The following is a 20,147-nucleotide window of genomic DNA, read 5'->3' as shown; positions in this document are numbered from 1 at the left end:
CTATGCTCCTCTACCCCCAAAGTTTTGCAAAACCATTGGCTTCAATCCTGGAAGCTGACATAGCTCTCGCCACATTTTAAAAGAAACAAGGGAAGGGAAGGGGGTGGAGGAACATAAGATCATGGTGGGTCATGTCCGTGAAGGCTGGACAAGACACTGGCTAGAAGGTTAATGTGAGTCAAAGCAACCCCTGTAGAAATGATCCGCCCGAACCTCACATTGTACAGCATTGGGGATGGAAGCCAATGCTAGGCGGTACCCTACTTCTGAGTCACATACTCCTCCACATACGTGTAAATGGTTTGAAACCTCCTGGGGCTCTGCTACAGAGACTTATTTCATAATGGACTAACTGGTATAGGAAGCTGACACCGTGGCTATTGCCTCAAAATGAATTGAAAAGAGCATCATTGACAAATATTCAAATTTTCATTAACAAACATTCAAATATTCATTGACAAATACATAAATATCCAGTGCTCTTGTGCTACAGTGCATTTGCTAACCTGTCTCCCACAGAGGCTCCACAAGCACACCGGTCTATTCCTGAGGTATGTCTCCAAAGCATCACCACAAGACAGAAACATAGCCAAACACTTTGCTTTGGAGACTAAGCAAGGTATTCCAGATGTGGGGAATTTTAACCTGAAAACTTCAACTACAATCAACTTCCAATTTCAGTTCTCAGTGTTTTCCTTATTTGCTCAGGATTACACACAAGATGCACACTCACCAACCAGGACAACAAGCCTGTACTTCTCATGGGCCTGACGCCGATACGGCGTCACTTCTTCATAGGTGGGCACATCCGCCGTGTCGTACTGGTCACTCTTCTTACATTCATACATAGACTTGTTTGTTTTCTTATCTTTTCTGCTAAGACGGAAACTTCTTCTAAAACCAGCTACAAGTAAAAAAAAAAAAATAGACATATATGAAACTGTTTAGTGTATTTCAAACTAAAATTAATTTAAATTCAAATTAAAATCTCCCAAGCCAAATATTAAACTCCTTCCATATCAGCTCCACAATATAAGATAAAACTCAACTATCCTGTAAATGTGCAAAGATATATTTGGCTTTACAAAGAATATTGAGGGCTGGTGAGCCTGTCTGCCGAACCAAGTTCCAGCTCTAGAATCTGCAGAGTAACGTGAGAGAACTGACTCGCTCAACTGCCCTCTGACCTCGACAGGCAGGCTACGGCACGTGCACATCCACACATATCCACACACACATGAAATAAACAAAAGATAATAAAAATTAAAAATAAAAAGTAATAAATTGGGTAAGTAGAATACTTCAGAGTTCTTTGACAAGGAACAAAAATGAAACAGCCATGTATGTATGAATTTTGGAGACTCCCTAGGAAGTGAACAATGCTTCCCCTGGGTTTGAGGAAGGAAAGGAAAAAGAAAGGTGATGCTGAAGTAACAGCAGTAGAGGCTGGGAATGAAGCTCAGCTGGTTGAGTACTTGCCTGGCATGCAGATGCCCTGGGCCGATGCCGCACAGCATGGCACTGCACAAAACGGGCTCTGTGCTACACACGTGTGACTCCAGCACACAGGAGGTAGAGGCAGGAGGGCCAGAAGTTCAGGGTCATCCTTGGCTACATAGTGAGGTTGAGGTCAGCCTGGGCTACATGAAACCAAGTCTCAAAAAAAGAAAAAAAAACAACCAATGAGTAAATGTGGAATTACCTGATATACCTTATGGAGTCAGGTTAATAAAAGGAAAATCAGCAAATACTTTTGCAATGGACAGTGTGAACTTACATTTTAACAAGAAAAATTTAAATCAGCAAAGAATGAATGGATTAATAAAAGTTATTCTGTGACTTTCTAAAGCTAACTCTGGTTTTGAGGCGACCCTAGGTTATTTGAGAGGAAAGGGTACTTACAAAGGGCTTCATACAAGGAAGTCTCACCATAGCTCCCTCAGAGGTAAAGAGGCATGAACGGGACCAGTCCTGAAACCCACTGGTGTCTCACAGAAAGAGTGAAATTTAAGTTGAGGCAGAGGGCAGCTGCCCCCCTGGCCCCAGTAGGGGAAAACATATAAATTCTAAAGCCACATGGGAGAGAATCCAGCATTCTGTGAGGGGCTCAAGGGAAAAGCTGCATATGACCCTCGTCTCTATTCCCAGGACACTGAGGAATTGCCAAGAACCTGGTCCTCCAAGTATCCATTCCCCAGCCCCACCTTCCCAACAGCATGCCACAGGGAACCGAATGCTTACCATGTGCCTGGTGTTAGCACAGTGAGCTCGACCAGAGTCTCCGCCTAAGCTGGCAGAATCTACTTATCTGTGTCCCCAACTGTCATAAGTGACAAGGTTTGTGACCGGTTATTCTGGCTGAAAGAGGTGGGATGCTGGTGTTTCAGAGTTCGAACTGCAGTTCCCACAAGCTCAATCCCTTCGCAGTTCTTTCTGGTATGGAAGTCACTATAAATTTTGGGTACAAGGACCAGCCAACACAAATGAAGTCCCAAGGCTAAAACTGGAGAAAATTCCAACTTGCATATTATAACTAAACCCTGACTTCGGAGGAACTGCTTACCTAGTTGGGTCTTTACACCTCACTGATGTTTTTTTTTTTTTTTTTTTTTACTCCCACTATAAACAGGAAAGTGAGAGCCGGGGAGGGGAGGAGGCAATCAGATTTCTAAAGTGACACTATGAAGAACATAGGGATCGTGCTCCACAGGATGAGCGGGGGCACCTGCTCTGCCATGCTTCACATAGAACAGGTTCTTAAGAATTTGCCAGATTTAATTTTAAAAGATGGCAGCACCAACGACAGACCCACTCACACTGTGTTTTACCTTTGTAGGTTTCAATCAAGAAAGCAGGATGTGTGGGGACTTTACACCAGACCTGAAGTTGGGTGGGACTCTGTCCAGCACGGGTCTTAGAGCTAGCGGGACATCAGAGAGCATAGGCCAGTGACTGTTGCCCTGATTTTCAGCCACACCCTCAGCTTGTCAGAAGTCATGTCCTGGAAGAGCCTTGCCCAAGAAACTCCCTTTACAAAACACAAAACAGTGGTCAGGCAGAAAAGTGGCCAGGTAGCCACAGAGTTCTGGAAGGCAGATGGCTAGAGAGCAAGTGGCCACGGAGTTCTAGAGAGCAGGTGCCCATGGAGTTCTGGAAAGCGGATGGCCATGGAGTTCTGAAGAGCAGGTCGTCACAGAGTTCTGGAGAGCAGGAGATCCAAAAAGGCTGGAATTGGAAAGTGAGGGACATAGACTGGCAGAGCTGCCCTGCCATACCGGCCGTGTGTCTCTGCAGTTCCAGGAATCTTATGTAAGGCTCATTTTCTGAAGCTTAAAACACAGATAACAGCTGCATCTCCCCCTCACCCCCCGATGGTGAAGGATAGGCTATTCACAGACTTGGCCCACAGCAAAGACTTCTGCATGTCTCTTACAGATCCATACTGGAGTGTGTGTCTCCCAGTATCTGACCGGGCCTTTAGGGCAAGCATGTGGATTCCCACAGCACAGACTCTCTCAAAAAGGAGAAAAGTACATCTGAAGGCTCATTAATCAGTTTTAAATGGACTCTTGTAAAAGAGGGCAAAATAGTAAAATGAAAGCCAGATTTAAATACGTGAATTAGGGCTGGGGTGTCACTGTGTAGTAGAGCATGTGGCTTTTATGAGGCTTTGGGTTCCCTATCTCCAGCACTACAATTCATAAACAATTATTTTAAATGCTGTATTGACTAGTCATTTTAAAGAATCACAGTAGAAAGGCTTAGTATGTACTATTCTTTTTTAAACATTCTTTTCTAGAAATACATGTAGTTTTTGTTGCCAAACTTAATTTTTAAGAGCATTTTTCTCTCCAGTCTTAGAATTTTTTTTAATTACTTCTCCACATCATAAAGGTATATTATTATTTACACAGCCACTTTACGTACATATACTCATATGCATATACATACCTACACACATCTGTTAACATATACATGCAAAGAAAACAGCAAGAAAAATTCTCAGCTCACAATCAACAGTTAGCAAGCTGTGAAATCTAACTTTGTTATTGTAATCTTTTTTTTCAGGCAAAACTCCAAACCGAACCAACACACATTCAGATACATACTCACATCCAAATACCCAAACCAAAACACACACACACACACACACACACACACACACACACACACTCACACACACACACACAATTTTCCTAGAATCTGTCCCTCCACCGCTTGTGATTTCTCACTCCAGTTGGAAATACACGACGTGCCTGTCTGTGCCCCATGGCTGAGTCTACAGGGAAATCACTGTATCAAGGTAAGGGGGTTGGTTAAGAACTTCTTGACTTTGGAATTTTCTTGGTTCTCTTATTAAAATGAGCTAACTGCAAGGAAGCAGGGGTTCCTCTCAGATGACTGTGGTAACAGGGCATCTCATCAGCTAGCGGTCAGCGGCGCTGCTCAGCAGGGCGGCTCTGGGAGAGGAGGGAGAGGAACTCTATCAAGGAATTCAGGGTAAGGAACAGTTTCCCATGAAATGTATTTTCCTTATAGTTCATATTTTTGTAATTTATAATGGGCTCAACGTTTTTATGGACAGGTTTGTTTCCAGGGAAGCTTATCCACAGCTGCTAGAAATCTGTGTCTTTGAAAGGAACAACGGGTTTTATTACAATAGGAAAGTGACATCCGAGGAAGGAGCAGCTGCGAGACAAGGCTTATCTAAGACTTTGCAGGAGTGACAGTTCACAGTAACCTGCCAATGCATCATCTCACTCTACCGGCTGCTTAAAGACATTAACCATGCAGGGGTGACTATAAAGAAAGCTGCTTGTTCTCCGAAACAGCTACTCCATATCCCTGGTCCAGCTGTATGCGTCGCCAATGATTTCATGAGGCTGTGTTGCTGGAAGGGAGGAGGCTCTTCTTGCCCGGGACTCCTCCGACGGGCTAATAACAAGGCCTGCTGGCAACTGCTTATTTAACAGTCTCCCACCACAGCTTCCCATCACTTCTTCCAGTCCTTCAGTGACGTGGCCAGTGTAAAGCTGGACATCACTGGCATTTAAGGTGGCGGTGGGATGGAACATTTCCATATCGTTGCTCTTTATGGCTCTCGTTTCTCTGTCATTGATGGTGAGTGCCCACTGATCAAGTCCCCCCAGTCAGCCCTTCATCATCATACATACATACATGTAAATGTCAGCAAGCCGATGAAGCCTCTGCCCAGAGGTGTTCACCCTAATGTTGAATTGATGTTAAAGAAATCCTAAATCGTTTGTGTGCTGGAATCTGTAACTTTGCTTTTGATTTCTCCCCGTTTTAAGGACTCTCTGCTCTTCTTATGTCTGATAAATATTCTCCGACATTCTTCTGAATTTTAAGAAATGGGATTCATGGCTTTATACTTCATTGTTTTTTTTTTTTTAAATCCCATCTGGAATCACTCAGATTAATCATGATGTCAAGCCTGTGAAGTGTGGCTGTAACTTTCCACTTTTCTAAATAATTAACCAATGGTTCTAAAATAATCCTGAAGGAGAAGGACCCTACACAACTTCATGTTGAGACAAATATGCAGAGGCTTCACACTGTTTCGGTCATGACAGAAAAAAAGGGGGGATTCTTAATCTGAGCTGAACTCCTTCACCAGTCAGTGTCGGCACCAAAACACACTCTCAGTGGAGGTTTACTGAGAACTTACCAGGGGACAGTCACCAAAACACACTCTCAGTGGAGGTTTACTGAGAACTTACCAGGGGACAGGCACTGCTCAAAGCACCTGATGTGGGTTAATTTATTCAGTCTCCTCAGCAACTCTGGGAGGGGAGTTGTGTGTGAACTGCCCTTCCCCTTCATAAAAAGTGATAGGCAAAGCCTGGCTTAAGTATTCCACAATGAAATGAGATCACACATCAAGTGAGAAATGCCACCTTGCTTTCAGATGTGGGACAGGGAAAGCGACAGCCCTGCTACAATTCGACAGCCCTGCTACAATTTAACAGGAAGAAACTATCAAAGAAAAGCATCAGTTTAACTTATGGATTAAAAGGTTTTTCCTAATAGGTTTTTTTCTTTTTCTTTTCAAATTAAGTAAGCATTTATGTCCCTTTTTATTCAAAGTAAGTTGTAAAGTAGAAAAATATAAGACTGTGTTACTTTACTGGCCTCAAGAAATTACTCATCCTCCTGGGACACAAAAGGCTATTCTCATATACTTATTAGTTTACAATAACTTTACAAGTTTTATAAGTTTGCACAACATGGGATCTTGACTGTAACTTGGGATTCTTTGAAAGACTTAGAATGTCTGATTTGACTTTTACCATTTTTTTTTTTTTCCTCGAGACAGGGTTTCTCTGTGTAGCTTTGCGCCTTTCCTGGAACTCGCTTTGGAGACCAGGCTGGCCTCGAACTCACAGAGATCCGCCTGGCTCTGCCTCCTGAGTGCTGGGATTAAAGGCGTGCGCCACCACCGCCCGGCATTTTTTTTTTTTTTGGTTTGACTTTTACCATTTTTATACAAAAATAATAATAAACTCAGTTGTAATTTGGTCATTCTCAAAACTTGCATCATACTACATCCTTAAAACACAGTAGCCAAGACTATCAAATTTAAAGCTTGTGCGTGGAATTTAAGAAACATTTGTTACTAAAATAAGCTTTAACATTGTAGGAAACAGCACATCTCTCTACTCCACAACACCATACACTGATATTAATTTTAGCAGTAAAAATAATCTAGAAACGGAACAGAGATACAGAAATATGGAAATAGTTAAATGGTGAAATAACCTCCCAGAGAATTAGGGTTGAAATCATTAAAATTATACAGTATACAGCACCATAGAAGTAATGTAATAATTAGGAGAACTAGACAGGTTATAATAATTGCACTTAACATGATGAGCTTTGTTTTTTGCTGCTATAAAAAGTGGTATGAATACAGAAACCTAGAAGAAAATACTTTAAAGAAAAACAATGGCTGCTCTGGGCAGAGAGGACTCTGGTAACTACTTTATTATTCAAACTCACTACTCTGTGTGACTTTACAATTTGATAGGAAAACAAAACAGTTTATAGTATATGACCACACGAATGAAATTGGATCTAGGCAGAAATAATTGTGTGTGTGTCAACAAAACACACAATGTACACTCCCTATCTCAGAAGCAGGCTCCAGGCTGCTGTATTCTGAAGTGATTACTCAAAACACCAAGTTTCTATATAGATGATGGTTGGAAATAGCTAATAAATACAAATACAAAGAAAACAATGAAAGTGAAACCAATGGAATGCTATAAAAGCATAACCGAGCACAAAAAATTAAGACCAAGAGGACAGAGAATCAGAGAAAAGGGTGAAGACAAAAAGGAACACATTGTTTCAAAAGCTCAAAATGGAATAAAACAGCTAAGGAGTTTATTACAAAATCAGAAGTTATCATATTCTTTTGCTCTCACAAGTAAACTCAATGAAAAGTTAATGTTTTAATTTTTATGTTTTTTTTTTTTATATAGAATTGTGCCCTTTAGGATGACATATCATTAAAATGCTAGCTTCATAATGAACTCAGAAGTCCTTCAGGCCGAGCAAATCCCACTGACACCGTCAGAGTCACACGTGGACACTAGGGATGTGTACCTTGACTTTCTGTTTACTCAAAGAAAATAAATATCCCGCCATCATGTCATCAACTGTGATGTGTCCAACAGGACAGTTTCAATACCTGATTTCCACTGTTTTACACAAGCAATCCCCAGCCGCTAACATCAGACGCTGTGCACTGCTAACGTTTAAACAAGCTTTCCATAGGATTACATTTCACAGATGTTCCGTGCACAAAAAGAGAAATCTTAGCAAAATCTTCCTGAATCCCAGCAGCGTAAATATGTCACGGGTACCTCAAAACTCCAAGACTTCTAGAAGAACCCATCTCAACCTCCTAATGTATGAAAAAGTATTGTGATGCAGACGCAGTCAAAACGAAATGTTCAATTTTTCCTGAAAGGAACCTAAAACTAAGCATTTTACAGCTTTTATCTCCATTTTAAATATACTGAAATACAGGTCCCATTTTTATATACTGGGAGTACCGCCAAAAACATCATAGGAAAAAAAACTTTTTTTCTGCATCTTAAAAACCAGAACAATTTAGCCATGCAAATATTTACCTAGTATCTAAATTATAAGAAAGAGTAAATTTTACTCTAAAGGAGTGTTTAAAGAAGATTTTTAAAACCCCGTGGGGACACTAACAAAAGCTCAGCAGCTGCAAGTCATTCTACAACATTAGGTTCTTGACAAGGACGCAGTGCGCATGTCCTCAGAAACATTCTGACCGTAAGGCTGGTGCCCTTAGCAAATCGGCACAGGCGTGATGACCCAGCAGAGAGGTGACTTCCATTCGGATCACTGATAAAAAGATGCCCACGTGATCACATGACTTCAGTAATCGGTCAATTAAATATTATTCCAGAGATGATGAATGACAGGCAAGCATATCTTAAAGTGACAAGCAGCAAGCTTGGTGGGTGGAGGTTTGAACTGCACAGAAAAGTATGAATAAAGAAGTGTGGACATCAATAAGATCTAAAAAGCCTGGATGTGTGAGCCCTCCAGGCATCTCACAGTGCAGGGAAAATCAATAAAGAAAGAACGATGCCATGATTATAGTAAGCTCCACATACTGTGAGTTTTTATTGAACAGGGTCAAGAGGAGAGTTTTTTGGTTTTTGGTTTTTTTTGTTGTTGTTGTTTTTTTTTTTTTTTTGGACAAATTAGGAGAGAACCTGCCTCCAGCATGGTACAGGTTCAGAGCTTCTTTTGTAGTGAGTTGTGTACAAATCACAGTGGTCCTTGAACCATCCAGCTCATTTCAAGCTAAAAATAAAACAGAAACTCAAAGTCCCCGTTACAACCCTAGAAGCTAAACTAAGATATGAAGTGCAATTTCCAAGGGAAAAATAACTCCTACTTTAAGATTTCCCAATCACACTAACACCCAAAATTTATTGTTCAACTTAAACAATAAACAACTTAAGTACACCAAAATATCACCCCCTCCACACACACATAACAGAGAAACTGTATGAGAATTTAACTTTCTGCCAAGCAGCTAATAAAGAAATGAGTTCTTACTTATGCTTTCAAAATTATGACAAAATACAGTATGCACATATAAAACTGCAGCTCCAGACAGAGGGAAAAATTGGATTTGAAACTTTAGTATTTTTTTTTCTTAGCTTGAGACTATCCTTACAACCAAAAATTCCCCAAGCAAGGATAGTTTCTGTCAGGAAACAAATATTTCCAAGCAACAGTCCAGACTCACTGAGATTCTGCAGATTTCTTTCCTGTTCAAGAATGAACCTGTATTGCTTTTTTGGGGGGAAATGCTTCTAAATATTCTCTTCACAAATTCTATCGCATGGAAAACATCACGGTGGTGTATTTAAACACTGCTGTACTACCCTGCCTAGCAACCTTACTAAGTGAGTCGACCACTGGACTACATGGGAATTTTCACTCGACTTATAAAATCAGCTGTTCTTAAACACAAGGAAACCATGGGGAGAAATAAGAGCCAGCCTTAAGAAAAGCACATAGACACAGAGAGATAAACAGCAACTTTTTTTAAAAAGTATTATCATGGAGTTCTGGTTTTATTATTTAACTTTAGGCTAAATACTTTGGTTAAATAGAATGGGCAGTCTAGGTCCCAAAACTGATCTTGTTTTAAAAGAATGCAGTGTGTGCTCCAGCAAGGACAGAAGCACCGAAAATTCAACTCTGCAGGAAATCATTTGCAGCAAAGAGTTAGAACACACATGCTTGATGCGCAGCGCCTCCTGAACTGATTAGAACAAGATTCCTATAATGAATTAGCCAGAGGAATATATCCAATGATTCATACCAATGTTAGAAAACTGCTTCCTACTGATTATTTTGAGCTCAGGCAAGAAAAAAAAAATAGGTTTTTAGAAAGCTCTTCTGCTGGGGACAAACACAAAAGCCGGAACACACCAGCTTCCACATCGCTCACCAAAGTGAACGAATTTTTCAAACCTTTAGTTCTAGTCATTTGTGTAAATATGTAGCAAACACGCATGTATGTCATGTACCAACCAATGATAATCTCTATATGTTCCTCATATACACATGTAGGATACATACACATATACACCATGTATCTATCAAAGGCAATCCTTAATGTGGGCAGCTCCTGACTTACAGGGATTCCACTTTAAAATGTGTTACAATTCCTCTTTGCTGCGTTCTATTGATTTATCTTCATATAATTATAAAACTTTACACAGACTACAAACAGCTTACATTGATCATCCATCTAGCGTCTTCCTGCTTTCCAATAAAATAGCCAAATCTTTTTCACTGATGACAACACTGACCTTTAAGAAACCGGTTCCATGCCAGTCAGAAACATATCACACAGTAAATCCAACCAGTGAAGCCTCAGTCAATAAAGGTTTAAGGCACAAGCTGCAGGGTGGAACACACCTGTAATCACAGCACTCAAGAGACGGAAGCCAGGAGACACAAGAGGGTGGCTGCTCCTCTGGAGCTGGAGTTCTAAGAGACTGCGAGCCACCCAGTAGGGAGCTGGGAACCAAAGCTGTGTTTTCTCCAAGAGCAGGACACACTCTTAACTGCTAAGACATCTTTCCAGTCTGTTCTCAGAAAGTGAATCCAGGTTTAAGATTAGGGGGCTACCCACACACTGCTTTGTGCTTGATTTTCATGTACTTCAAACAAAGTGAAAATCACCAAATGTCTCTCCCGGGTTGTGTCAGTACACGACGCCATGATCTGGTGTTGGAATCAAAGACGCTGGTCCAGGGATATCCTTTCTGCAAGGTAGAAAACGTCTGTTTTTCCTTCTCTGGATACGGAAGCAGATGACAGAGGGGAACAGTCCTAAAACAAGCCACAACCTTAGCTACTCTACTAATTAATCTTTGGAAAAGGTCAGACAGAAAGGTCAGATTCCTAGGTGTTTTTCCAGAGATGTCTCAGAGCCAGATAAATGTGTGATCTGGCAAGGATGAACACAAGCCTATCCCGTACAAGCCAAAGCTCTTCCAAACAAGTTAACTACAGTGTGTCTGGGGAAGTAAGAGTGTGTGCTGGGACAGGCTTATCACAGAATGTTGTGATCCCTTAGAGGGACACTCAAAATGCCTGAAATGCTAAGAACCAGTTCCACCCAGCTAACTCGGGCCATTTGGATTATTTCTCTTAGAGAAACAGTGGACATGGAAAATAGGTCAACAATCCAAAGGGGATTCTTCTCTTCAAAGCAACAATTACCGCAGACAGATCCAAAGTATTAGAAAAGCCAAGTGGTGTAACTCATGACTATAATCCCAATACTCAGGAAGCTAAAGCAAGAGGATCATGAATCTGAGATAGCCTGGACAAATAGCATAATCCTGCTTCCAAAAAAAAAAAAAAAAAAAAAAGCCAAAAACAAGGGGCTGGAGAGACAGCTCAGCAGTTAAGAGCACTAGCTGCTTTTTCAGAGGACTCTCCTTCAATTTCCAGCACCCACATGGCAGCTCACAACCACCTGTAACTCCAGTTCCAAGGGATCTGTTGCCCTCTTCTGGCCTCAGAGGGCACTGTATGCACCTGGTACACAGGCATACCTGCAGGCAGAACTCGCACACACATAAAGGTTAAAAAAATTCTTAAGCCAAAAATGAAAACACACACACACACACACACACACACACACACACACACACACCACACACCACCCCCCCACACACACACACACATCACAGAAGGCAACAGTCTTCCCACCCTCCCCCCATATTGCCCAGCTATCTGGCCAAGATTATTGTGGAAATTCTTCTTGGTACAAAATAATAATATTCAAAGTATCTGTCCTGGGAGTAGTAAAGCAGATCACTATGTGGGTGAGCTGTCTCTACTAAGCCTTGACAGAATGAAGACTAAGAACATTGCCCGTAGGCTGTCCAAGAGTCCCCGTGTCAAGCTGAAGACCTTCCCTTCCAGTCTTCGTTTATACGTTTGCATTGTGAAAAGCTGCTGGACTTTGGCAAGTGCATTCCATCACAGCTCACGCTGTTCTCACCCCTCCTCCTGATTCTTGGCAGAATCATCCCTTCCTCCTTGAACCTTGACTTCCACTTGTCTCTCCTGGTTTCTATCCTGCTTGCCTCGGGGCTCTCCTCTCATCAGGACCACCACTCAGTCTCTGGCTGCCTCATCTAGCTTCACCGTTTTAATAGACTCTGATAGTCACAGCTTCCAGACTGATGGCCTCGACGCCTGTTCCTCCCATATTTGTCCCACTGCCAATTCCACATGGATGTCTTCACCACACTGTGTCCAAAACAGAATACTCAGGCAGATCACTCCTCCAATCTTGCCTATCTCAGTAAACATTTAACTCCATTCCTGTAGTTACAATGATCCAAACCATATACTCACACTCAGCTCTCCTGTGTCCAGAATATGATCTTCCTTCTACCTCCAGTGGAAATACCTTTGTTCAACGCACATCATTTCTTACCTGAATTACTACACTGTTTCTCTGCTTTTGCCCTGTTCCCTTCCAGATCCTCACCCCATCAGCCACTGTGACCCTTAAAATGAGGGTCAGGTCATGTTACCGCCTTGCTCAGGACCTGTCGATAATTTCCTGCCTTCTATAAAGTAACAGCTAAGTGCTTCCTACATTTGTCATGTGTTGTTGCACAGACTTAGCTTCTGTTCACTCTGTTCTGGCCACACAGGCCTGTGGTGGTATTGTGTTCCCCAAAATATTGTGCACCCTAATAAACTTATCTGGGGTCAGAGACAGAGTAGCCACTAGATACAAAGGCTAGAAAATAGTGGCACACCTGCCTTTAATCCTAGCACTCCAGAGGTAGAAATCCCTCTGGATCTCTGTGAGTTCAAGGCCACATTGGAAACAGCCAGGCATGGTGACTCACACCTTTAATCCCAGAAAGCGAGCCTTTAATCCCAGGGAGTGGTGGTAGAAAGCAGAAAGGTTTATAAGGCGTGGAGGCCAGAAACTAGAAGTATTTGGCCTGGTTAAGCATTTGGCTGGTTAAGCTTTTAGGTTTTGAGCAGCACAGTTCAGCTGAGACCCATTCTGGATGAGGACTCAGAAGCCTCCAGTCTGAGGAAACAAGATCAGCTGAGGATCTGGCGAGGTGAGGTAGCTGTGGCTTGTTCTGGCTCTCTGATCTTCCAGTTTAACCCAATACCTGGCCTCAGGTTTGATTTTATTAATAAGAACTTTGAAGATTCATGCTACACAGGCCCTCTTGCACAGGCTCCTTCAGGTGCAGCAGATATCCTGCTTAGGGTCTTGCACCATGCTTATTCCATACTTAGATGCTATTCCCCACAATGTCCCGCCTCAACTTTCCAGATCTTTTCAGGGAGACTCTCCTTCATTACTGTGTTTTCTTCTCAGTACTTACTACCATCTTATAGGTTATACACAGTTGCCCCTCCTCACTGCCAATTGGTTAATTTTACATCTTATGCTCCAATAATTATATCATTTATTTACCTCCCAACAGGGACAGCAACCTTTTTTGTTTTTTCTTTTGGAAAAAAACACATGGTAATAGCTGTGCATCTCTTCATGGCCCCCAGTGCCCATGCTCTTGGGCCGTCCTCCCACACTGACTCTACCTTGGCCAGGAGACCTATTCTAGTCCCTAAAAGACTTTAATTGCAGGAGCACTCCTGGAGTGCTGCTTTCTCTTGCTGAAGTCAGGAACCCTGAGAACCCTGTTTGGCAAGCTTCCTGGGGGTATGAAAGACCACACAAGGGACTTGGGAAATGGCTTAGTAGGTAGAGAACCTGAGTTATGATCCTCAGCACCTATGTTAAAAGCCAGACATGGCAGAATGCATGTACAAAGTGGTGGGAGCAGGCGTGTCTCTGAGTCTTGGTAGCCAGCTAATGCTAAATCAGTGAGCTCCATGTTCAGTGAGAAATCCTGTCTCAAAAAATAAGTTAGAGCATGATTAAGGAAGATACTTGAAATTGACCTCAGGCTTTCAGCGCATGTGCATGCACGTACACACACACACACACACACACACACACACACACACACACACACACACACACGAGCTCACTTGGCTAAACTCCCCACAAATCAGACAAACCCCAGCCACCAGACTGCAAAGACCCACCAAGCTGAGCCTGGGCAGAACCACGGAACTGACTTCAGATTCACAGGCCTTGGGGCTTGTGTGAAACTGTTGGGGATTTCAGGGAATGAAAGGGCAGGTGCCAGGCCACAGAGCAGTGGGCACATCGCACCTCTCTGAAAAAGCAGAACAGTGTTCTGTTATGAAGGCAGAACCCCTCTCTCTCTGGTGCCCCAAATCTTAGACTTTTCTGTAAATTCATGTGATGGTTGATGATATGAGACCTTAAGTATGAGAAACGGGAATGCCGTGTGTTTCAGAATGTCTGGTATGTTTTACAAAACCAAAACCCAAAGAGCAGCTGCAGGGAAGCAGACTACAATTGTCTTTATACAGAAGTGGGATGAATCCAGAAGCAGGAATTGTATCTTTTGGTTCTTAGATGAACACCATATACTTCCCAGGCCTTAGTCTAATTGTCATAGAATGGATAAATATCCCAACCTCAATGTATTGGAGATGATACAGATACCAAATACCTAGTACAGTATCCACCTGAACTCCTCAGTAACCAAGAGATCCTATCACCACACATGAAAGTGTTAATCTTAAAAGAAGGCTGAAAGGCAGATGCTTAGCCCTGTGTTTCCACAGTACCACCCCCTTGCTGAGCACAGAATTTGTTGGCTAAACATAGCAAGGGTAGGAAAGGCTGGAAGTGAAATGCAGAGGAAGACAATCTTGCTGCCTTTAGTGATTTCTAGACATCTTTGCTTCTGTTTATAACATCCCCCAGCATCTCTAAACTAGAAAGCATTTCTAAAGTCATATATTAGAGACTAATCATAAGGCTTAACTGTATTTGTGTTATTTATGGGGTGGAAATAACATAAGAAGATGTATGGAAGAAGTGATTTGAGAGGAAGAAATTTATTCAGAGCTTTGAACAATCCCAGTGAACTCAACTGTTTAGAAAAGTCCAGAAACCAGCACTAAGAAAAGTTATTATTAACACCATCAGTGTGTGTGCTTGTCCTCTATCAAAAAGCATATAATCATTTACAAAGCTGTATGGAACGCTCCCGGCATAATACCTACAGCGCACTGTAGAATCCTCTGTATCCAGCTCGCCAAGCCTGTAATACAAGGTTCCTGCTTGCCTAAGTGTTGGAGCATGCTCACACAAACATGCTGATTTAAAGGAAACAATGTAATTATGTTGAAGAAAGCAACAGAAAGCAAAGAAATCTTCTACGGCCAATTGCTCACCTATGTAGCTTCCGCTGCTGTTACCGTCATCTCCGGCATCTTCTGGGTAGAAGAAGGTAAAAGCCAACAGAACAGAAGTCAGGAGACAAAGCAGAATGGTTAGGAGCCCAGCCCCAGATGCCAAAAGTCCATTACTGGAAACAATCATGGAACGCACAGCATGGAGCAGCCCTGACGATGGCATTCTTAGAAAACATTTTGTTTTCAGTTTAAGTTCAGGTGTTTTGAGACCTCATGCAGGGTTTGTTTTTTGTGTTTTTTTTTTCCCCTTTCAACCTTCTTCAGAGGTTCCTTGATGCAGTTCCAAAGAAAATGATTTTTTAAATTATCTGAAATGTTTATATTTTCACAGTAAAGAAAATTACGCCAGTTGACTCCCAAAGTAAATGTACTTTCATAAATCAGCTCTTTGATAATATGTAAAATAGAGCATTTACTTTGGCTGGCTGGAGTAGACAGAAAGGTGAGACTAAAATACACCCTTGCTGACAGGTACTGATCCCAAGTTGGGAAGGGAGAGAAGAATAACATTCTAGTTTCATTTAAAAAAAAAAAAACATAGAACAAATAAAACATTTAAAATTAAACATTGTGTTACCGTTTGGGGGAATTAGGTGACTTCTGGCCTACACTTGTCTTAAAGCAGTGAAGTAGCTGTTGTTTGTCCCAGAACAGTCACACAAACACACCCCTGGAATAGACCAAGCAGATACCTAGGCTCTGAGAGGGCCAGAGCACCTGCCTGTCACCACACAGCAGCATTAAAAACACTGCTTTTCCATTTACCTTTACTTAAGGCTAGTGACAGAGATGTAAGCACACTGTGTAAACTGTGATTATATGTTAGCTAGTTCTTCCATATGAAGGAAAAAAAAAACACTACATCTCTTTCCAAAACAAAGTCCAACCATGATTTTTGATACTGAAAAATGGAAGTTTGTACTCATAAAGAGCACTCTGCCACAACTGCTTGATATATCTGATTCAGTCCTACACTAATATTCACTAAGTAAAACTGTTAACCACACAGGGAAATTGTATACATGTACCTTTAATTTCCTCTGAGAAGCATAAAGAGAATGAAAAAGAAGATGGTTAAACTGACAGAAAATACAATGGAAGTAGAAAGATCCAAATCAAAACAACTCAAATAAAATCTACCTACCACATTCAACTGATTCCTCATCTTAGAAAAGCCAAAGGAGGGAAAACACATATATTTAAACATCGCAATAGTAAACAGTGCTGCAGCTGCACGTACAGAATGTATACATTTTAGCAAAGACACCGAGTGGTCACAGAGCTATAGTCAGCCACCAAATGGGAAAAAATAACTAGAAAAAAAAAACGGTCAACATTTTTACTCAAATCTTTTAATAGATTGGTTGGTTCATAAATCAACCTGTTCAATATGGTGAAAAAGCTTCATGAAGAGTAATCAATCAAATGAAGAAAGGATCTTAGAAACAAGCAAGTTTGCCCTGGACAGGTCTAAGTGTTCTGTAATTTCAACACCATGCTGACAAGTCAATTATCACATATATTATTTCATGGAAGATATTTTAATTTTTTTTAACTTGAGACATATCACCGTATAGCCCTGGCTGGCCTGTGACTCAATTATGCTCCCGTCCTCCCTCCATTACTTCCTGTCCATCTTTACCTGTCCTCTCCCACATCTCTCATACTCTCCTTCCCTTCTTAGTTTCTTATCTTTTTGTTTTTCTCTAGCTTCCACCTGAAAACATACATGCTGTATTCATTTTTTGTGAAGTGGTTTATCTCACTTAACATTGTGATATGCTATTTATCCATTTCCAGCAAACGATATTTTATTCTTCTTTATGACTTAGTAAAAACCTTCATAACACATCCCATTTTCTTTTCCCGTTCATTTGTTGATGAGTATCCAGCCTGAATCTATAACTTGGCTGCCACAAATAGTACCATAATCAACATGGATATACAGTTATCCCTACAATAAATATTATTATTATTATTATTATTATTATTATTTGTGTGTGTGCGCGCGTGCACGCACCACAGTGCACAAGTGAAGATCAGAGGACACCTCCATGGAGTTGGGCCTCTCCTACTTTTCTGTGGGTTCTAGGGATTGAACTCAGGTTGTCAGGCTTACATATCAGGCCCCTTTACCCATTGAGTCATCTTGCTGGCATAGCCTTTCATCCTTTTAGATATCTGCCCAACAAACAGTATGGCTGGATTATATGGAAGTTCTATTTATTTAATTTTTTTTTTAGATGGAGTCTTTCTGTGTAGCCCTGGAACTCACTAGGCAGAGCAAGATAATCTTGAACTTGTAAGGGTCCTGTTCTCTCTGCCTCCCAAGTTTTGGGACTCCAGGTATGTGCCACATGCCCAGGCTTGTCTTAATTTTTGAAGAACCACAATGAAAAGGACTTTTAAAAAGAATCCTTTATTCATGAATTACTAATAAGATAGCAACTTAAAAGGTTGGCTAGGAGACTTCTCTCCAGTAAAGAAAGGGAGATATATGGGCAACATACCCTTAGCAAAACCTCACCCTGACTCAAGGTGGAACATTCTTCACGGCCTGGCCAGATAGAGTGAACAGGGGCGATGAAAACCTCCCACAGCTACAGAACAGCAGCCATAGGTAATGGCTCAGGGAAGGTGAATACCGCTGGGTCAGTTCTACATGACCGCCGTTATCAAATATGATAAGCAAAGATTATTATTCAGGCTCATGCTATGAGCTACTCAAATTAGGATTTATGCATATTTCCCAACTAGTTCTGACATGCTAAATGCATCTGAAACAAATGATCGGAAAACAAAGAATAAACTGCATGATCAGTTAGCAACACCAGACGTTGAGGCCATGCAAAATGACTTGAGAATCACTGTGCTGTGCATGGTAAAACACACATGTAATCCAGCACTCATTGGCTGAGGTAGGAGGATTGCATTGAGCTTGAGGCCAGCCTGAGAAATAGAGTACCAGGGATAGATACCAAGACCCTATCTCACCAAACAAACACATATAACAACAAAAATCCATCAATGTAAAAATCTCATGTACTGGATTGAAAAGTAGATTGCTAAATCTTGCACATGTCTTTCTTGACAGGAATTATAGAATAAGTTGAACCTTACACTGCTGGCTAAAGACTCAACATCATGGTGATCAGATGATTAAGGCCACAGAGGTAAACAAAAACTTGGAATGCCAATAATCAACCCACAATGAACGTTTTATATTACAAATAGTGTACTTATTTCACATTCCAATAAGAAGTCATAAATCCATATGCTCAATGAATTCAGAAGATTGTTTCTCCATACAGTTATTGGGGAGAATGCTATGATTTTTTTAAGCATAGTAAAATTAGAGACACACATCCAACAGGAAATCTGTACTTAATGAATCTCACATGGAAAAGGCAAAGGAGTCCGCTAGAATTGCAAGGTTTGAAAAATGAGGAAAAATATAAAAAGTGTTGATCTCAGAAGAAAGCCGGGGTAAGCTATTTAACGTTCCAACAATTCCATGAGGATAGGGCTACTAGCCCCAATATACAGACGGAAACACACCCATGTAGTGAAATACAAAGGCTGTGGACCCAGAAGCCTGCCCACATGTGTTTAAGCACAAATGCCAAACGTTCATATCACAACCATTTTGCAATTATTCAAGATGAGCTAGAGAATCCACCAGCAGAGGATGGTTCCCTGTTTCCTCCATGTCACCTGTACATCACCATCACCACCAACACTTGCTCTTGCCCCTTTCCTGTAGCTTCAACAGCCCGGTGTGCTTCCCAGGAGGACTTGGAAAGGTGAGCTCCTGCTCCCATGTTATCAGGATTCTATGGCTTACTGGCCTCAAGCACTGGAGAACAGGACACGGAGGCTATAAAACCACAGAGGAATGGCTACCAAGGAAACCAGAGGATGGACTGGGAATGCTGGAGGGGAGGATGCCCTGAGCTGTGCATGGCAGAGCTGCGGTCAGCTTCTATTCTGTTAGCAAGGGGGCACCTGCTTTCCTAAGTCCCCTCAGCCCTCTGACTGCAGTGTGACTAAACCATGACCACAGATCAGACCCCTAACTGTGAGCAGACTCTTCCCAACATGCCACTGGGTCTCCAGGAGGAACTGCATGGCTTGGAACCCTTCAAACTAGAAGAATCTTCCCCGAGACTTTTTCAGAAGTGACACCATCAGCTAGACAGAGAACCTACTGAGTTGGAATCATGTGAACCACTGGATGTAAAATTGACAGCCTAGTTCATCAGCACCTCTTCTCACAAAGCTCTGACCTGTGGAATCTTCCCAAAAGTATCACTGAAGATCAGGGTGTTATAGTTAGGACCCAGGTTGCCAAAGGTCCATAGTGCCAAGCTATGGGAGGAAATGAAAGCTTTATAAGGGGACCTAGTGGGGGGGGGGGCTTCTGAACCCCAGAAATATGCTATGAAGGGTACAAAAGAAACCCTTTCCTCTTCATCTCTTAAACACCCTAGCTATGACATAAACATTTGGGCTTCACATGTAACCCCTAGCCATGACTGGCTCCTGGCCACAGGTCAAAAACAAGGAGGTCACATGATTATGGATTGGACCCTCTAAATCTGTGAATCAAAATAAGTTGTTCTCCTTATAAAGCTGATCAGCCCAGGTATTTGTTAAGGTATTAGAAAGCTCACATAAAGAGAAAATATTCACAGGGTCTTTAAATT

At 41.7% G+C, this 20,147-nt stretch overlaps 1 protein-coding gene across 2 annotated transcripts in view; it reads right to left on the bottom strand.

Moving 5' to 3' along the window:
* Positions 1–20,147, bottom strand: part of Mpp7 (membrane palmitoylated protein 7) — a 219,718-nt gene that overhangs the window by 26,837 nt on the left and 172,734 nt on the right. Inside the window, exons 12-15 of one of the 2 annotated variants that reach the window (XM_028873101.2) lie at positions 16,586–16,606; positions 16,470–16,481; positions 15,421–15,462; positions 734–904 (exon numbers count right to left, since the gene is read on the bottom strand). In XM_028873101.2, the coding sequence (XP_028728934.1) occupies positions 734–904; positions 15,421–15,462; positions 16,470–16,481; positions 16,586–16,606 (246 nt within the window). The remainder of the gene's footprint in view (positions 1–733; positions 905–15,420; positions 15,463–16,469; positions 16,482–16,585; positions 16,607–20,147) is intronic. The other variant, XM_028873116.2, reaches the window with a different exon arrangement.

This window comes from Peromyscus leucopus, chromosome 5 (assembly GCF_004664715.2).
Source record: "Peromyscus leucopus breed LL Stock chromosome 5, UCI_PerLeu_2.1, whole genome shotgun sequence".
Classification (NCBI taxonomy): Eukaryota; Metazoa; Chordata; class Mammalia; order Rodentia; family Cricetidae; genus Peromyscus; species Peromyscus leucopus.
Note: the sequence above shows the minus strand (reverse complement) of the source record. Positions and strands in the feature narration are given on the sequence as shown.